The sequence below is a fragment of the Nannospalax galili genome, unplaced genomic scaffold (assembly GCF_000622305.1).
Source record: "Nannospalax galili isolate Female #2095 unplaced genomic scaffold, S.galili_v1.0 scaffold2371, whole genome shotgun sequence".
NCBI classification, from domain to species: Eukaryota; Metazoa; Chordata; class Mammalia; order Rodentia; family Spalacidae; genus Nannospalax; species Nannospalax galili.
The window spans coordinates 112,636-133,721 of record NW_008328850.1 but is presented as its reverse complement, the minus strand read 5'-3'; the positions used below and the strand labels follow the sequence as shown (position 1 = coordinate 133,721).

Genomic DNA, 21,086 nt, shown 5'->3' with positions numbered 1-21,086 from the left:
AGGCATAGACATTTAACAAATTTGGAGAATTCCTAGGCTCTCTTTTAAGGATTTTTAAAAAATTAATATTCTTAGTCTCAAAGTCACATCTCTTAGCTAAGTCAACAATTAAAAGCCTATATAGCTATGTAAAATACCATATAGGTGACTAGTTATAACTTGTTGTGGAAGATTTTCCTCTTTATCTTAATGAATGTGACACACTGGTGAAAGGGAATATTCTAATTGAATTTTCAGCTAACTAGCATTGACTTAAATTGGCAGTCTTTTCAGATTTCTACTAAATCCAAAGCTTTAGAGTTTTGTAGGTCATCATTTTGTTAACTGTTATATGCAATAAACTTGAAAACAATACATCTGTACTGGGCATTGTTTCAGGCATTAAATGTTCAGCCATAAACCACAGAACAAAAGCACACAAAACTGATGTTTTACGTAACTTTACTGTGAACTAATCGTTCTAGAAATCTGATTGTATCCTGTCAGTTTGTATACGTTGTATAAGAATATATGCATTTCTTTTGTAGCCACGTCATGAATATTTTAATGTCCCTGTGTACTAAATGGCTGCTCATCGAGTATGCAGAATTTCACAGAGGAAATAGAGAACAGATATACTTATGAAAGAAAATATCCTCAGCTTGGTGACTAATTATCCTGAAAAATAGTAACAGAAACATCTTAGAACTAGTACCTTTATGATTGTATTTTTTCTCTTCACATTCCTAATTCTATCCTATTTTCACTCTGTATGTGATGTTGATATATATTTTATTCCTGTCTACTACTGATTTAATTTCTTCTTGACAAAATATGGCCTGTGAATATTTTGAGTACTATCTTAAACATATATATGTTATCATTAGTGAGTCATCTGTAATTAATCTTATAAGAGTATAAGGGGAAAACCTAGCAATCGCAAATGTTTACCAAAGAAAATAGAGCTGAAGAACTCAGTCAAAATTAGCAGTGCCATATTTAGTGAACTTTATTTCTCCATTGTTGTAGACAACCAAGCTGTATGATTACCATACAGTCTGTGAGTTTATGTCTTCTAATGGATCATACAAAAGTATATGTTGAAATAATACAAGAAAGTAAATTTCTATTATATAATATTTAAGACTAAAATATTCAATTTTTAAGAAACTTTGTAGTGCCAAGATTTATTGAACCACATCTGTACTGTGTCAAACAGTCCCTTTAAGACCAGAAAGCTATGTCACAAAATGTCTCCTGCAGTATCTGTTGCTCAGTAATTGCCCTTTCAAAGTTGTAATACTGAGTTTATTTACATGATATGAAAATTCTGATAGTCATTTTCAATACCTAAATGCTCATACTTTATTAGTTAATGGCTTTATAATTAATATATTCAGCCTTCACTTAAATACCCAGTGCTTCATTAAAGTTATGGTTGTATATTTCAGAAAACTAAAACTTTTAATATTAATATCGTATAAATAGGCTTTTAACAAAACTTGTAGCATATTTTATTATAAAAAGAAAACTACCAAATAATGTATTTTTATATCTACAGAGTTTAAAGCCTGAGTTAAGTTGTCATTAAACAATAACTTCAGAGCTGGGCATGGTGGCATGCCTGTAATCCCAGCACTTGGGAGGCTAAGTTACTAGGCTACCTAGGGACACCCTGTCTCAAAAGACAGAAGAAGTTAAAAATAAACCAGAACACTCCAGTAACTTCAGAAGACACTCAAACTACATTACCACTGAAGATCTACGAAAGTGCCTTAAGCAAGCTTAGTGTTAGGCAGGTACTCACACAGTTATCTCCATTCTTACCATTCTTGCTATATTATACGGCATTTGAAGCATTGAAAACATTGGTCTTTCATTTTTATTTTTCCCATCCTCCCACCCTGCAATATGTTGTTCATCTGATTTTAATGTTGCATAAATACGCATTGTCTCATGCCTGTTTGTTTTGGATGCTGTGTGCTGAGCTGTAACACAATGTTGCTTTTGTTATCTGTATACAGCTGCTTGCTTTAAATTCATAGATTCTCAAATAGCTTTTCTTGCATGTCTAAAATAAAGTATTGCATGTACTTTGTCTCATGTGAATGACTTTTTCTTCTCCATCCCTTTTGATAAAATAACATTTTATATTTTCATTTTCCCAGGTAATTTCTAAAAATTGTGGTTTAAAAATTAACATAGAATTCATTCACCATTTTAACCATTTATGAGTCTACAGTAGTGTTAAGTATATTCACATTGTTGTACAACAGATCTCTAGAACTTTTTCATCTTGCAGAACTGATATTATATAACCCATCAGCCAATCATTTCCCACTTCTCTCTCACTGAAGGAAGGCCCTGGTAACAACCATTCTATTTTAATCATTTTCCTAAATAATTTTGAGCTACAGTTTCAGTGTGAACTTTAAAAAATTACATTTTCTATTTTAAACAGTTTGCACCAACATTCAACTTACACAGTCTTAAAGAAATAAAATGTGTAAATTCAACTAGGCCTTTTAGAGAAGACAAATATTTTAAATAATGCATATTCAGAAAGCAACATGACTCTTTTTAGACCACAGGCCCTGAGGACCTTGGAAAAATCTGATCGGCTCTAGGGAATAATTGTGTGCCATTTTTATCTAGATAAGCCGAGAATGTAAACTGCATGGAATTGAATGTGGGCATCCTTTAACATACTAAAGGTTGCATGAAGTTTTAAAAATTATTTCATATTAATTGGAAACATTTCTTTCAAATATTTACTAAATACTTTAAGTGAATCAGATGTACTCTCTTGGTATATTTAATGGTTTAAAGAAAACCAAACAACCAGACATGGTGGTGTACACCTTTAATCCTAGCACTCAGGAGGCAGAGGCAGGCAGATTGCTATGAGTTCGAAGGCAGCCTGGTCTACATAGTACAGGCAGGGCTATATAGTGAGACCCTATCTCAAAAAACAAAAATCAATAATAAAAAGAAAGCCAAACATTTGTAAGTGGAAGAGTCATCTATCATGCAGGGTCTGGCATGGTGGTATATACCTTTAATCTCAGCACTCAGGGGGCACAGGCAGGTGAATGTTCATGAGATTAAGGCCAGCCTGCTCTACATATCAAGTTCCAGGCCAGCTGGGGCTACAGGGAGACCCTATCTCCAAGAACAAACAATTGTGCAAACTTCAAGACAATAATAGAGGATAGCATAAAGCACATTCATTTCTATATCATTCAACTTCAACGGTCATCAGTTTAATAATCCACTAGTGTTCCCAGGCACAATTTTTGCCTGGTATTTTAGCACAAGCCATATAGACAAACTGTCATTTCATCTTTAATGCTTCAGTATGTATTCCTAACAGATAAATGCCACACCCAACAAAATTAGCAGTAATTAATTCTATCTTGTGCCTGACTCCTGTCCTAATTATCTGGGGCGGGGGTGGTATGCCCATTTATAATTTGCCAGAACCAGAATCCAAACAAAATTTACATTATATCTGATTTATAGGTCTTAAGTCTCTTAAAGCAAGCTCAGTTTTTTTTCACTCCTTGCCTTAATAAAAAGAAAAGAGAAAAAAAAAAAAACCCAAACCGGTCATTTAATGCCATACACTTTACCACATTCTATATTTAGGTGATGATAGTCTTGTGACCGTGTATACTTTGTTCCTTTATCCTTCGTCATTGTTTAGATTACACTGAAGTTCAATTGGGGAGGGGGGGACGACAGGTTATACCTCATAGATTAGATTTTGGAAAAATGCTTTTTTTCACTAAAGCTGATTTTCACCCATTTTTCATTACTAGACAAGCATACTAACAGGCATTCTGTTTTCTTGTTCTAGTACTTAACACTAAATGGTAATCCCCTTCTTTTAGATTTCAGTTGTATAACTCTCAGCTAATATTTTTTTGAAGCACCTTCTTTAAGTCAGGCACTGAGCCATAAACTCAGTCTCAACACATGAAGGTAAGTACTCCTATTTTTGTTTTCCAAATACGGAAACAGATCGTAGAATTTAAGTAATTTAAGATTACATTATGTAGTGCCTTTCATACAATTAAACAATGTTTTAAGGATCATGAGTTAATATAATTTTTTCTCTTCCTTGTTTTGTGCTACACCGTGATTAGGATGCAAAAGTAAGTTTGTTATTGGGTAACAAAAACTTATATTATTTTCATCCATTAAAATACAGTGTTGCTTTTAATTACAAAATTGCTAGCAATACCTAAAAGTTGGCCTATTTGGTCCTTTTTGTTGTTTTTTTTTTTTCAGTCTTTTTGAGATGGTCTTCCTGTAGCCCAAGCTGTCCTGGACCAGGCTGGCGTTGAACTCACAGAGATCTGCCTGCCTCTGCCTCCCGAGTGCTGAGATTAAAGGTGTGGGCCACCACGCCTGGCTTGGTCCTTTTTTAAAAATTTTATAGTGCACAAAAATTAGTCACTTTCAGAAGGTTTTAAATAATTTTTTCCTAGATATGGCTGATTTGTCTTTGACTTTTGTAAACTAGTATTTATTGTTACGTTAAGACAAAAAAGCCTTTTGTCCTGTAGTGTTTCTTCTGTATGTCACCTCCACCAATGCCACTGGTCATCCAGGGAGGTCTGGGAAGGTGGCTGTTTCTAAAAAACTTCTGTAATGGACAGTTAAGGAACTATTCCAAGAGGAAGGCATCTCTGTAGGTTCATACGATAAAACAAAACATTGAAAACATGAATTTGGGAGGAGGGGGCTGCTTTTGATATTGGAGTTTTGAATGTTAATACTTAAGATCATTCATCTTTCCTATATATAATTCCATACATTGCTAGTGAGTTTACAATGGGCTTGATTGCTTATATTATAGCAATGATACCCAGCACACTGGTTAATAATTAGGTATTTAATGAATGCTGAAAACATCCTTCTGAGGTTTAGACACAAAACTCAACCACTGGCTGTCACTCGATTGCTCCTGTGACCCTGAATGGCCTTATTTTAAAAAATGAGCATGTTCTTCATGTTCGTTTGTCACATTCTTAAGACTCTTCCTGTATCTACTCACCAGTCTCACATTTTCCCTCCACAGGAAGCTGAAACCCCACGTAGTGTTCTCGAAGAAATTGGACTGACATAACTCTCCTCCCTTGATGACTTCTTGTGGCATTTCACACACTGTAGATGGTCACTGCCTTCATGTTCATGTTAGCTAATGGTGTAAGATGATGTCTTGTCAGTATTACTGTTTTGCTAAGCTGCTTCATTCAGGCCTACACACTTTTTTTTTTAAAGGGAACTTTGGTTTATCAACTGATAAATTAAGGGACATAAATATGAATTAGAAAGCTGTAGAAAAAGTAACATACCATTTCTAGACATTTCCCAGTTTAAAGGTCAGTTTTTCGTAATTATGCATATGTGAAAATGACACATCTATATACATGCATATCAAACAATTGGCAAAATATATTTATTACTGGACTTGACAAAGGAGACTAAAATTATGTGAAACCTGGTTTGATGAAACCAAAGACTTGAGCAGTATTTAAGTCTATATAAGAATAAAGGGAGTTGACATGTCACAGATCAAGTGAATGAAAATTTATTGAAAATTTAAGCAACAAAATTTATACCAAAGACCCTTACTGGATACAAAATACTTTTTAAAAAAAGGGAATATAGATTATTTTAGAGGAATAACTTAGATTGATGCTGTTTTTACACTAAAAATCACTTAAGTATTCTGAATGAATTGGGAGCAAAGACTGTTCCTCATAGTGAGCACATAATTTTTAAGGCCAATGAATATTTTACTCCCCAAATGAAATTTTAGTGGTCATAATCATGTACTTAATTGGATTTTTTGCTGTCCCTCAAAATGTGGGAATATTAATTTCCAGGAATTCTACAAAATAGAATCTTACAGGAACATGTTGCTCTTTTCACGAAGTGTTATATAAAGTCATTATCTAAAGCATGAATGTTCCTCCTGGCGTGCTAGTTAAAGCCAAATTTGTTTCACTTCCCTATAGCTTCCTTCCAATTAGAAGAAGTGCTGCAAACTTGACTGCAGTTTCCTTTCCTTTCATGTCACTGCCTAGTTATAAAAATTCAAGATACCTTTGCTATAACAGCGAGAGTTGACTGAAGGCCCTATATTTTTTCAAGCTATATAAATGCTCAGCATCACTTTTATACATACACGTATCTGAACATATCTTCATGGTTTATACTTTTCACTTGTATGTGCTGGGCTGGATTAAGCTTTGTCGTGATTGTGAACAACTTTCAGGCCACATGAACACTGTCTTATCACATCGCCAACTAGTTGTAATAAATGTTCTACAAACACTGTAGTGTGTTTTTATCTCTCTTTCCAAAAGTTTTTTCAAATCATGGAGAACTGCTGAAGGGATTTTTTTTCTCTCTTTTTTAATAAAATGCTGGCACATACTCTCCATTTGACACCCGTACCCCGTGCACTTGAATGTGGTGGTGGTTAAGCACACACAGAAATGGCAGGAGTCAAGGGATTTTCATGTGCTTCAAGCTCATTGAAAAAATCGCGTGGACTCTATGCGAACAAGAACTTACATTTATTTTCAATTAATAAATGCCGCTTCTAAAACCTTGATGCAGTTAATTTTTATACTCTTTCTGATTTAGCAGCTGAGATTATTCCAGGTCATCAAAAAATTAAGTCATGAATCCTCTGACCTCCCATCCGGAGGTGCTAGCACATGCAACAGAAACAAATCTGCTGTGTTGCCTAATGTAAGCAACAAATAAAACCTTTTGCTTACAGTTAGTTACAGGGTCTCCTGTTACTGCAATAGAAAGATGTTTGTAGTATTAAAGGGCCTTTGTCAACGCAGCTAGTCATTAAAAAGCTTGTAGGCTTCTGCCAGAATGCAGAGTTGGAATTTTAAAAAATATTTTCTTTTTATGTGTATGAGTGTATCGCCTGTATGTATATAAATACACCCGTGTCGTGCAGTGCCCACGGAGGCCAGAAGAGGGCATCAGATCACCTGGAACTGGAGTTATGGATGATTGTTAGCAGCCATGTGGGTGCTGGGAATCAAACCCAGGTCTTCTGCAAGAGCAGCCAGTGCTCTTAACTGCTGAACCATCTCTCCAGCCCCTGGAGTTGGAATTTTTGAATCATAAATAGTAATCAGGTTTATGTCCAAATAAATGTAAGCTCAAAGTCAGTATTTATCAGGGTGATAACCCAGTCAGGCTTTATAAACCCTCTCCTGCTGTCCCTGTACTGGTCCATTTATCTCCCATTCAGTATCTTCAGCTCAAGAAGATGGATTTGCTTTCTTTCTCAACATGATCTAAGAATAGTCAGCTTTAAGATGTGATGTGTCTCAATAGTATGTGTGTAGATGTCTCTAGCATGTGTGGAGCCCCAGCATCACAAAAAAATAATACACATTTGTGTAATCTTGGCTGCAATTTGAAATATATTGAAAAATACTGGGCTTACTGAAAACTATTAACGAATCCAGTGTATCTAGAAATCTTTGGTCATATTTAGTCTGAAGCAGGCATTTAGATTTGGAAACATTGGATTTAAAATTCTCAGCCACATTTTACAGATTAAAGAATTCTTACCCTTAATGGAGGTCATGTAGAAGTCCCAATCTTTGAGAACCTTTGCCTCCTACTTCAATTTTGTTAACTTTTTGACATTTTGTGCCTTTTTTCTTTTCTTTCTTACTTTTGTTGTTGTTAATGAGGCACAGTTTCACTCTAGTCCCAGCCAGCCTCAGCCTCCTGAGTGCTGGATTACAGGCATAGCCACCATACACAACATACATGCATCTTTTCTTTATTCTCAAATGTCAGATTGCTAAATGCCACATAACAGTGAAACTCAAGATACCCAAAGTATGTCAATGAAAAAAACCTATGAGATGAGGGCATCTTAGGAAACCTGGGGAGAGTATCCATGAACTTTGTCTACATGAGGTTCTCTGATGACTCTTCTGGGATTTTTATACCAAAATTGTGCTTTAGCCTCTATATAAAGAACTTTCCACACACTACTCAAAAGATACTCATCCTGATGGCCACCAGCTGAAGAGGGACTAAATATGGAGGAGGGACATGGAAATGGATTCAATACTTTAAAATAGACAATTTTAAAGCAAAAAATCCAAGTTTTAGAGAACATTTTAAAAGGACAAAAAGGCCATTAAATTGGGGGGGAAAGTGGTATTAAAAACAAACACTTAAATACCTAAAACACCTTCAAAGAATAGAGTAACAGTGCTGTGGGAAAGCTTATTGTCAGAGTGAATTTTTAGCAGTCTTTCTAGAAGGCAACTTGGATTGTCTTCCTGAAGTCACATCATTTATCTGAAGGAAATGATCAGAAATGTGTGGAAATAGTTAAGGAAATCTAAGAAAGTTGTTTTTAGCAAAGGATTCTTCAACAGTTAAGGAGTTCTAAGAAAGTTTTTAGCAAAGGATTAATAGCACAAAGTGAAAAATTCAATTATAGGGGCTGGAGAGCTGGCTCAGCATTAAGAACACTGGTTGTTATTGCAGAAGACTGGGGTTTGAATCCCAGCACCCACATGGCAGCTAACAACTGTCCATAGCTCCAGTCCCACAGGATCTGACAGCCTCTTCTGACCTCCGAGGGCATTGCATGACACAGGTGCACTTACTTAAAATAAAAATAATAAAAATTTTAAAAAAGATTTCAGGATTTGGCTAGACATGTAAATTACCTATCCAGGTATATAGGCGCTATAAAAAGACAGACAGACATTTAAGAACAAAGCAAGTATATTTGGATTTGGGACTCTAGATGGTTCTGTCTCTGCTATCTGATCTCCTCGCGCCACGACTCCAGGACCTGGATGAGCTCCGGCTCCGGCTCCGGCTCCGGCTCCGTCGTCTCCTTCGGCTCTGACTTCCGGAGCCCAGGCTGTAGTCCCTTTTCTTCCCCCTACTTGGTGAGCTGTGCCTCTTTCGACTCCTTGTCGGGTGTTTGTGAGATTTTTTCCCCCTGTGATTCCTATTACCCTTCCTTTCAGACTCCCCATTTCTCTTGTAGGAGACGTCTGGGCTAGGGCTTCTCCTTTTTCTCGACCTGCTATAGTATTCATCATGGTGGCTTGTCCTCTCTCTCCTCTCAGAGTTCTTACCAAAGGAGGACCCAGTCCAATCTGGAGACAGGTAAATGTCTCTATTAGCTTCCCTGAATTCATTGTTGGGATTTCTGAACACATGAAGGAAGTTGCAGTGTTTTCCTCTTGGGCACTGCTGTAATTCATATAGACCTGTTGAGGATGCAGTGAAGAAACAGCAACTATTACTGTGTGTTATGAAGAGGACATTTGATCTTTTTTTTGATTTCTGTTTATGAGACAGGGTCTCCCTGTAGTCACAGCTGGCCTGGAAATCTCTATGTAAAGCAGGCTGGCCTCCAGCTCACAGAGATCCACCTGTCTCTGCCTCTGGAGTGCTGGGATTAAAGGCGTGTGCCACCACTCCTGGCTTGATTTTCTTCTAAAATCAGATTAAGTTCTGAAGTTTCTGTGTGTTTGAACTACTTCTTACAGTGTATTATGTGAAAAGGGCTCATATAAATTAATGTCATGGTTTGTTTCCCCCAATTACAGAAACACTCAAGTGCTGTAACAAAAGACACTGAGGTCACAAACCAGAAATGATTTTGTTTGCTTTCGATTTTTGGTCTTTTCTGAGACAGGGTCTCCCTGTAACCATAACTAGACTGGAACTCACTAATAGACCAGGCTGCCTCTGTCTCCTGAGTGCTGGGATTAAAACCATGTGCTTCTACATCTGGCTGTATTTTTTGCTTTTGTGTTTTTTTTTTAAATGAGTATTTAACGAATTTGCATGCTATCCTTGGAGCCACGCTAATTTTCTCTATATCGTTCCAATTATAATATATATGTTGCTGAAGCAAGCACCAGAAGTTTTATCAGCCAGAATATCTTTGTGCTACTGTGTCATCAGACTGCAACTGCCACATGGTGAAGAACTGGGCTTTGGGGTTCTTGTAGTAGCATTTTTCTGTGAGCATACACCAGTCAAACGAAGGCCCTCTTGAAGGTACAGGATCCTCTAATCTTCTTTTACAAGAAGAATAATCTAATAGCCAGGTGTAGTGGCTCACACCTGTAATCCCAATCACTTGGGAGGCTGAGGCGGAAGGATTGTTACAAGTTCAAATCCAGCCTGGGTGTGTTTATGGTCAGTCCAGGATATCTAGGGAGACCCTGTTTCAAGGAAAAGTATAACATAAAAAACATCGCCTTATGCATTAAATTTACCAAATACAGGCTGGAGAGATGGCTCAGAGGGTAAGAGCACTGGCTGCTCTTGAAGAGGACCGGGGTTTGAGTCCCAGCATCCACATGGTAGCTAACAACCATCTGTAACTCCAGTTTCAGGAAAACCCAACACTTTCAACTTCGGACCTCCTTGGGCATTGCACAACACATGCAAGCAATACACTCATACACATAAAATAAAAATAATAAAATTTGAAAAATAATTTACCAAGTCCTTTTCCTATGAAAGAGTCTTTCCAGCTAAAACCCATGTGAAGTACTCAAAGATCCTTTTGGAATGATCAAACGTGTTAAATCAGTACATTACCAAAAGTATGTACACTAGTCAAAAGTCAAATGATAGATATTTAATATATAAATTAATTCAAACTGCATCAGAGACCTAAATGAAAGAGATGAAACCATAACTGTAGAAAACACACAATAAATCTTTGGGACCATGAGTTAAGCAATGGGATCTTGGATAGAATACCAAAAGCACAAACCAAAAAGCCAAAGCAAAACAAAATTTTTGAAGTAATACCCCTTTACCCCTTTATATCACTGCGTTCCATAAAACATAAAAACAAAACTTGTGTTTCAAGCTGGGCATGGTGGCACACGCTTATAATCCAAGTGCTTGGGAGGTAGTAGAGGCAAGAGGATCAGGAACTCAAGATTATTCTCAGCTGTGTAGTGAGTGTAAGGCCAGCCTGGGATGAATGAGATTCTGTCTCTAAAGAATAAAAATAGGGGGCTGGAGAGATGGCTCAGCAGTTAAGAGTACTGACTACTCTTGCAGAGGACCTGGGTTCAGTTCCTAGCACCCAAATGGCGCTATCGACTGTCCTTAATTCCAGTTCCAGGGGATCTGATGCCTTCTGACCTCCACAGGCATTGCACGACATGGGTGCACTTATGTACATGCAGGCAATACACTCATACACATAAAAATAATAAAGAAAATATTTAAAAAAGAATCCCGGTGTGGTGGCATACACCTTTAATCTCAGACTCTGGAGGCAGAGGCAGGCAGATCTCTGTGAGTTCTCGGCCAGCCAGGGCTACCTACCAAGACTCCCCCATCTCAAAAAAATAATAACTAAAAAAGAAAAGAAAAAAAGATGGGGAAGGAAGAAAACTTTTAAGAAAAAAACTTGTGCTTCAAAGTAAATAAAGTAAAAAGGACAACCCACAGAATGGCAGAAAGTATTTGCAGGTCACTGTTCTGATCAGGCACTTGACTAATAGAAGATTTCAAGGACTCCTTCCTATAGCTGAACAATAAAATGATGTTGCCTGACTAAAAATGGGCCAACTATTTACATAGATGTCTCTCTGAAGAAGATACACAAATAGTCAATAATAAGGACATACAAAGTTCAACATCATTCACTGAGGAAGACACTAAGGCAGTTTTCTTTTTTAAATGAAATAGATTCCTGGTTTGGAGGTGTGAAAGCCATACTGAGAGGGACATCGCTGAAATCACACTGCAAATTGTAAGAACTATTAAAATTAACTGCCTTATAGAGAACACATTTCCATTTTCATTGTTCAAACCCCTAAACTTATGGTGTAATGGATCTAGTTTTCCTGAGCAAGGAATTTGAAGATACTATGTTTATAAATCTTTTTCCTTCCTCCCTCTTTTCTTCACTCCCTTCCTCCCTCCCTCCTTCTTTCTTTACTCCCTCCCTCCCTCCTTCGTCTCCTCCCCTCCCTCTTTCCACCTTTTCTTTCTTTCTTGGCAGGGTGTCATGTACTCTAAGGTGGCCCTGAACTCACAATTATCCTGTCTTGGCCTTTTGAGTCTTGGGACTATAGGTAAACACTAGCACGCCCACCATAAATGGCAGTATCCATTAAGACAAGGCTGCTAAAGATGAAGATTTTATACATTATACTGAGACGTTCAGAGCGGCTGAGAACTAGAATAGAGAAACGCATGTAAAAAGCAGGCTGAGCACAGCCTAGATATTAGTGTTTCTACCTGGAGAACTTCCTCACTGGCTTAACTAAACCCACTTCCAGAAACCAAAAAAATGACTAGGCCTTCAAAGCAGCTGATTGTTCTCTGCACAGTGCTGAATCACTTCCTCATCTAGCTGCCCCTGTCTAATGAGTCAGTCTAAATGAAAGCATCTAACGCACAATCCTCAAGAGCGGGACATCAAGTAAAGTGTGGAAGGTTAGTCACAGGTCTTGTTTGTCGTGGTCATGATGGAAGATTCCTTAGGGATCAAGACAGAAACAATCAGCTCAAGTAAGGTAGGCCAATAAATAGAAAACAGCTTTGAAACAGCAAAATGGATAATGCAGGTATCTTTAGACACTGAATTGTCACACATAGAGGCCGGGACTGAGGATTGGAAGACTGAAATTGAAGCCCCAATTCTGTCACCGATATGTTGTGTCCTCAGTTCCCTCATCTATAGTGACCCACAGGTCTGTTACAGAGCTAAACTATGGTATCCTTTATGTGACAACTGCTACAGTGAGACAAAAACTGCTTCATCCCTTTAAAATACTGTTTTCTCCCCAAGAATACTCCTTTGTATAATGTGACAATGCGGGGGACGGGGGGGGGAGTTGTCTTTTACCACAAATTGCCATTTTCCACCGGGTCACTGGGCAGAATTCACACTGAAGCTGTCGTCCCGCATACCATCGCCCATTAAAAACAGAAAAGGCTGCTTGGCATTCTTCCTCCCTTTGAACCAAAAAACAAAGGATGGGCTTTATAGTAACTCTAATAGAAGAGTAAACCTATTGTCAATTAACTTTTTATTCATTTATTTTAGAACCACCAATTTCATAGTTTTTGTACAGCCTGGGAAGTTCTCATTGGAGCAGTCAGGCTCCTGCAGCCCACAGTTTATTTAGGAACCTTTTCTACTAGCCCTCTGAGAGGTTTTGACGCATGGAAATTGGCTGCAGTCAAAGCTTCTTAATCTACAAGATTGGAGCATTAAGACTGCAGAAGTGTTTCCCCTTGTTAGAACCAATGTTTTCTCAGCTAGGACCGCCATTATTCTTACTACAATGGCTAATTGAACCTATTAGTCATGGTGCTGACTAGGTGAATGGAAATACAAGCAGAAATAATACAGGAACGACTTTCCTAGCTGGTCAAATGCACCGTAAGACTATTTGGGGCTTCAACCTCTGGCTCTTTACATTTATATTTTATATTCTAGTTATCCCTTTCCAGTTTATATTTTAATTATCACAATTATATAATAATATAACCATATTGTAAAAGAATCAAAACTATATAAGTATACAAAGAACAAAATAAAAAGGATTATTTTTGAATCTTGTCTGTTTATCAGTTTTTCATATTTACATTTTGAAAAATACCATGTATATGAAATTTACATATTCAGTGGGAAAGTCACAGGCATCAAAGAAACAAAAAACCATAGCTATGATAAAATAGAAGAAATGTATGTTCATAATACTTACGATTGGTATTGAACATACACATTGCCCCTCAGATGAGGTTCCAAGTTGCAGCTGACCTAAGGAACAAGGAAGAATGCAAACACGAAAAATTGTTTTAAAGAAATCAGTCATCAAATGGATCTTGTCCAGGTTAATAGTCCCCAAAGGAGTTAATGATCAAAGATTCCAAGATAGAGATAGTAACACACTTTCATTGATTTAAAGCACATTTCAGCACTTAATAGCATTGCATACCTCATGTGTCTGATCCCTGTTGATCCTTGTCTGCTTTTGTTTTACCCCCACAAATATGAAATGTTTCGTACATCATATATAAAGAGAATATAGGGGTTGGAGAGATGGCTCGGCAGTTAAGAGTACTGGGTACTCTTGCAGAGGACCCGGGTTCAGTTCCTAGCATTCACATGGCAGCTAACAATCACCTCTAACTCCAGCTCTGGGGAATCTGACATCTTTTTCTGAATTCCTCATGCAACAGGCACACACATGGTATATACAAGTATATATACATACATGCAGGCAAAACACTCATACACATGAAATAAAAATAAATCGTAAAAATGTTTAAAAAGAGAATACAAATCAACCCATAGAAACACTGCTCAGAATTAACAATAATATCACTATTTTTGAAAATATTTAAATGAATAAAACACCAAGGGTCCAGCAGAGGTCTCCCCATCCTATTCTTATTCCTCCTCTATAACTTGGGTGATCACTGTCCAGACCCTTCAAGTTATAGCTTCAAGTTCCAAACAGAAACATGCACACACACACACCATGTACATGTCCTCTCCTTCCACCACGTTGCTCTCAGGGATTGAACTTATGACACTGAAATTTTATTTTATTTTTTTTGTAATTACACAGTTCTCAAACTTCAACTTTGTAGATGACGTTATGCACAAGGTCAAAAGATTGGGCACACTTGCTGGTACTGCTTTCCACACTGCATGTAGGTAAGTGCACCCGTGTTGTGCAGTGCCCGCGGAGGTCAGAAGAGGCTGTCGGATCCCCTAGGGCTGGAGTTAAGAACAGTTGTTAGCTGCCATGTGAGTGTTGGGATTCGAACCTGGGTCTTCTACAAGAACAACCAGTATTCTTAACCACTGATCCATCTCTCCAGCCCCTAAAATTTAATTTTTAATTTTTCATTGTGTATCTGTCTGTGTGTGGATTTGTGCATGCAGGTGTGGGTGTAACTGGAGGCCAGAGGTATCAGAGATCCCCTGGAACTGGAGTTACAGGAGGTTGTGAGCCACCTGATGTGGGTGCTAGGAATGAATTTGAGTCCTTTGGGAACAGGAGACACATGCTTTTAACCATCTCTTCAGCCACCTCTTCAGCCACCTACATTTTAAATTTTTATACAGACAGTATTCTATATTCTTTTTCAAGGTATAATATAAACTTAATGACTCAACTACTGTATACTAGATATATTAAATTATTAAATTTGTGTATCTACTCATCAAATAATGACTGTTCAATGTACTTCCAATCTCTCATCCACAAACATGTCTCTGTGGGTATAAGGACCTCGCTAACATGCATGACCAGAAGGAGTATGCTGATTTATAATTTTCTGCTTCACTAGGTAGTGCACAAGTTTTTCTCTGAAGTAGTTTTACTAGTGTATATCCTTCACCCAATCTTGAGATTAATATAGTTTTAAACTTTTTACCATGTAGGTGTGAATAATATCTCATTTTCATTTACATTGTTCCTACTATAATGTTAAACATTCGCCTTCAAAAATGACACATTTCAGGGCCTGGAGAGATGGCTCAGTGATTAAGAGCACTGACTGCTCTTGCAGAGGATCCAGGTTCGATTCCCAGCAACCACATGGTGGCTGACAATTGTCTGTAACTCCAGTTCCAGGGCAGTCCATCACCTTCTTCTGACCTCTGTGGGCATTGCACAACACAGGTGCACTTACACACATGCAGGCAATACAGTCATACACTAAAATAAAAATAATAAAATGTTTTTAAATGAGAAGTTTCATTTGTTTGTACATAATGGTATATAAAAGGTCCTTAAATATTTCTATAAGTGTTTAGCTTTTATCTTTAAAATAAATCTACAATTTTTGGCTTCAGAGTATTGTTATTAAAGCATCCCCAAAGGAGACAGGATCCATACTCAGTTTGCAACACCTTAAGAAGGAAGAATAAAAGGCCTTAGGAATCCATGTCAACCATGTCTAGAGAACTTCAAATCCATTTAATCCAGCCAGGCATGGTGGCACATACCTATAATCCAAGCAATAGACAGACTGAGGCAGGAAGGCTGCATAGTGTGACCCTGCCTCAAAATAAAAAGTAACAAAGAGGTTTGTGGTTATAGCTCAGTGGTATGGCACTTTTGCTTACTATGTGCAAGGCTCTCAGTTCAATTTCTAGTACCATGACATAATAACAATAATTAGTAGTAACAGTAGTAGTAGTAGTAGTAGTAGTAGTAGTAGTAGTAGTATTTAATCCCATAGTTCCCAAAGAGCTATTCATTTTTCATAATGAATTCGATATCCTGATAATTTTTCTCCCACAAATTTACTAAATGGCTCTTTATTTGTACCTGGCAATGTGATCTGCATGAACTCTGTCATACTATTTACTTTCTTAAAAAAAAAAAGAGAGAAAGAAAAAAAGTTGTGGTCAGTGGGTACCCACAGGTAACAGTGCAACTTCCACCAACCCATCTTCCTGTCACTTGCTGGGCTGCAGATGGAACCCAGAGCTTTGCATGTGCTATGCAAGCACTCAGACCGAGCTGCATATCTTCAGCCAACACTCTGAAGTTCTGAAAACAATTTCACTGTTACCACTTCACAGAAGCAGTAGGATGCAGAGGCCGCATGAGAGAAACCACTGTGTAAGCCAATCTCTCTCACCGCTGAGATAAGGAAGAAGCACTTACAGGTAAAGTGACATTTTAAGAGCACAGGACTAGTCAGACCACACTGCCACCTTGGCTGGTGCTGGCTTCAGCGTGGTATAATTCACACATGACCAGACACGTCCACTCTAGCAGTTATTGTTTATGCTGAGAAGTGAAAAGACAGGAAGGCACATGCCACTGAAATACAAAGGTAAGAGGAAAACAATAGAGTTCGATGCAGAGGTAAAGAAAGTTGGAATCATCCAGACGTGGTGGCACATGCCTTTAATCCCAGCACTTGGGAGGCAGAGGCAGGTGGATCTCTGGAGTTCAAGTCCAGCCTGGTCTACCTAGTGAGTTCCAGGCCAGCTGAGTCTACAGGGACCCTGTCTCAAAAAAGACCAAAACAACAACAACAAAAAAAGGACGGAATCTAAATGGATGGAACTAGGATGTTTCTTACTTTTTATATCTATCTATCTATCTATCTATCTATCTATCTATCTATCTATCTGTCATCTATTAGTGTGTGTATGTATATACGTGTGTGCGTGTGTGTGTGTGTTTGTGCATGTGTACTCATGCCATGGTATGCATGTGGAGGTCAGATGCCAACTTATGGAAGTCAGTTCGCTCCACCATATGGGTCCTGTGAGTCGAACTTAGGTATCAGTCTTGGTGGCAAGCATCTTTACCTGCTAAGACATCTTGCCAGCCCAAGAGGAAAAAAAAAGTTTTAAACAATTTTTAAAAATCTTGAAACCAGGGCTGGAGAGATGGCTCAGAGGTTAAGAACACTGACTACTTTTGCAGAAGACCCAGGTTCGAATCCCAGCAACCACATGGCAGCTAACAACTGTCCATAACTCCAGTTCCAGGGCATCCAACACCCTCTTCTGTCCTCCGTGGGCATTGCACAGCACGGGTGCACTTACCTACATGCAGGCATAATACTCATACACATAAAATAAAAATAATAAATAAAATGTTTTTTAAAAATCTTGAAACCAGGGGCTAGAAAGTTGAAAGTACTTGGGTTCAGTTCCCAGCATCCATATGACAGCTTACAACCTCCTGTAATTCCAATTCCAGGGTATCCAAAACCCTCTTCTGGCCTCCTCAGGCACTGCATCCTTACCTATTGCCTGCATGTATGTAAGTGCACCTGTGCCATGCAATGCCCACAGAGGACACAAGAGGGCGTTGGATGCCCTGGAACTGGAGTTATGGACAGTTGTTAACTGCCATGTGGGTGCTGGGATTTGAACCCAGGTCTTCTGCAAGAACAGCCAGTGTTTTGAATCGCTGAGCCATCTCTCCAGCCCCATAAATAAATCTTTTTTAAAAATTTTGAAATTAGGAGCTAGCAAGATGGCTCAGCAGTTAAATGCACTTGCCACTCTTTCAGAGGACCCCGTTTCAAGTCTCAGCACCCACATGGTAGCTAACAACTGTCTGTAACTCTGCATACATGTGGTACACTTACATACATGCAGGTAAAACACTCATACACATAAAATAAAAATAATAAATAAAATATTTTTAAAATATTGAAATCAGTATAGCTTCACATTTCATGAATATCTATGATTCTTGGCTTTTCCTACTTCTATTCTTTCATTCTAATAGCAAGAAGAAACTGGCAGGTTTATTCCTATTTTTCTCCAAATTAAAGGACATTTCCCTTGTCTTAACAAAGTCATACAGGTTCAGATCTATTCAAATCATAGACAAAGCCTCTGTGCTGGGATTCAACTGGTCAGTCCCAGGAGCAGAAGGGACCATATCTTGCCTTAAAGAGTATTTTAAAAGAATTACATGTCATCTGAATATCTTTTCTAACTGGTGCACTGAACTAAAAACTATTGTTTGGGAGACACTCTGTTCAGTAACATATCAAGATCTGATTCTATATAACACCAAAAATATGTGCCTTGAGAAGCTGTGGGTAGCCACTCACTGCCAACACAAAGAATCAACATGCTCAGTGAGTGCACCTGAATCACAATGTATAAAATCGAGTTCTGTGGGAGGTGCTGAAAGAGGGTCAGAAGCAGCACAGTCCATTCCAGACAAAATCTAAGTCAAGGCTTAGATGGCTAGGTGCAGCAGGCCTGACAACAAATTCAGATGCCGCACAGAGCTGCAGTGCAAAGGCTCTGAACAAATGAAGGCTCCTTTCCAACACAGACCCTAGCATTCAGAAAACATGCTAATATATCTTATGAATCCCTGTGGTACCTACATGGCATTGGCCAGAGTGGGGGTCGAAAGGGAGAAAGAATAAAGTGACACTTAACCAAATGCCCACATGCCTAACCCCAGGCTGGACATACACTGGCACATGGCTCCACCCAGGTGAACAGCCTGTGCCCCAGCTCTACTTCTGTATGCTGTATTTCAGAGGAAGGTATACCAGCTTCTCATACCCATACGTACCTTAAACTGAATCACTCTGCCCACATTCTTGAACTCCGGCAGCACATCGTGATAGAAGTCTAAGAATTGCTGGTAGGTCTCCTCCTCACTGTACTCCAGGCTTGCATCGGGATCATAGTCATCTCTCCTACACTGCTCCATTCCAAACGTTGTAAACATGCTCTTAAGAAGAAGGGTGGGACTCGACATGGGGAAGTTATGTTTACGTGAACACCTGCGTAAGAAAAAACAGTCACATGTCCAGTAGTTCAAAATCACACATTAAAAGCTTGCCTTAAACTCTGAGATCAAGACTCAAGTAACTTTGTTGCTTGGAGTTAACTGTGAAAAAACAAAACAAAACAAACAACAACAACACATTGCTTAGATGTCAAGTTATAGCACATGAGAAGACTGTTATCAGATGGACTGGTCTCATGAAATTATAAGACTGGAAATGGTTTATAAGGTCATATGCGATCCAGAAGCCTTTGAATAAGCTCAGAAACATTTCTATATGCTGAGTCATAGGGAAAAAGAGGCCCAGTGATCACAGTGACAGCAATGACATGACTTGTGGGACTCAGGAAGGTGAAAACGAACAACATAATCTTGGTTCTTACATGACCTTCAACTGACTTAAATGCTTAGAGAATAGGGTGGCCTAGGCTGGCCAGGTGGTTCAGCAAGTAAAAGTACTTGCTGTGGAGGCACCATCTGGGTTTGATCCCCAGAACCCACAATGGAAGAGAACTGACTCCTTTTATATGCATGGTATGGCATGCTCCCCCGCCCCCAAACAGGCTGAAAAGACAGCTTAGTGGTTAAGAGCATTTATTGCTCTTGCAGAAGATCTATGTTCAGTTCCCAGCACCCACATGACAGTTCAAGTAACTCTAGTTCCAGGGGAGCTGACACCCTCTTCCGGCATGCACAGGCATCAGGCATGCACATGGTACACATACATACATGTAGACAAACCTTCATATGCAAAAATTAAAAATAAATCTTTTTTTTTAAAAAGGTCCTAATTAAGAAGTCCTTGGAGCCTAGCATACACAATTAGTAATTAATTTTCAAGCTTGGTTAGAGAAACTTTCTGCAATGGGCAGTGGTTAAAGCAGAGACTCATAACTACTCAGGGTGCTGAGAATGTTGAGTGCTCAGCTCTAAATGGGACAGCTCTATCACTCCCTCAAAAGCCAAAGGAACATTGCTGAAGGGGGGAGGAAAGAATGTAAGAACCAGTGGACAATGAAGCCCACCAACATTCTCGCAAAGATGGGGGAGAGGCACTTGGGGCCCGACCCCTAGCTGAAGAGCCATTAATGGCAGCTGGGGGAGACTCAGTGGGTTATAGGGGGATATGAAAGTAGAAGGAAGGTATGTTGGGAAGAAGGGGTCCAGACGAGGGGAGAGGGTAAGAGAGTAATGGGGGATATGATCAAAATACATTATACACATGCATGAAACTGTCAATAAATTAAAAGTTCCAATTAACAAAAGCAAGCATCCACAGAAACAGTTGTGTTAAGGAACTGGCCAGCCAGGAATATATAGCGAGACTGTCTGAAAAAAGAAAAATGATGAGAAAGAAAAATGATGTAAAAGTTTTTCTTTTTTTTTTTTTTTTTTAGATAAAAACCCAGATAGTAACCCAGCATAGAGCTGGGAAAATGAACAGCAGACCCCAATCTTATCCAAAGGAATACTGACAACTGATTGCTGCTAGATGAGGAACAGCTGACCTTCCTAAAACAAAGACCTCTAGATAGGCTGACTAGATTCACCAGAATGGCAGGTAGTGGGGAATGGCTGGGGGTGCCGACAACACAGCAGACAGTAGCAGGGATATCAGAGTATAAGGGCTCTAGTCGGGGGAGGGAGGCTATTGGGAGGGTGCCAGCTGGGAAGTGGGTATATAGTCAAACAGATGGTTTGGGATGTTCTATGTGATATACACACACAAAAAAAAATCAACAAATTTTTAAAAATGTATTATATTTGAGGAGGAAG

The 21,086-nt window shown here is 38.6% G+C and overlaps 2 protein-coding genes across 2 annotated transcripts in view; one reads left to right on the top strand and one right to left on the bottom strand.

Moving 5' to 3' along the window:
* Window positions 1-4,125: 4,125 nt before the first annotated feature.
* LOC103731382 (AP-1 complex subunit sigma-2) lies at window positions 4,126-6,606 on the top strand (the record flags this gene model as incomplete). The annotated part of the gene is given in 2 exon segments (XM_008829751.2): window positions 4,126-4,136; window positions 5,066-6,606. Coding segments are annotated over 2 exon segments (59 nt in total), but the record flags the coding sequence as incomplete, so codon positions are not given.
* Window positions 6,607-8,627: 2,021 nt separating this feature from the next.
* Window positions 8,628-21,086, bottom strand: part of Zrsr2 (zinc finger CCCH-type, RNA binding motif and serine/arginine rich 2) — a 26,924-nt gene continuing 14,465 nt past the window's right edge. The window contains 5 exon segments of the mRNA XM_008829745.3: window positions 8,628-8,916; window positions 8,919-9,278; window positions 12,902-13,011; window positions 13,767-13,822; window positions 19,092-19,305. Of these exon segments, the coding sequence (XP_008827967.1) occupies window positions 8,819-8,916; window positions 8,919-9,278; window positions 12,902-13,011; window positions 13,767-13,822; window positions 19,092-19,305 (838 nt within the window). The 3' untranslated portion in view covers window positions 8,628-8,818.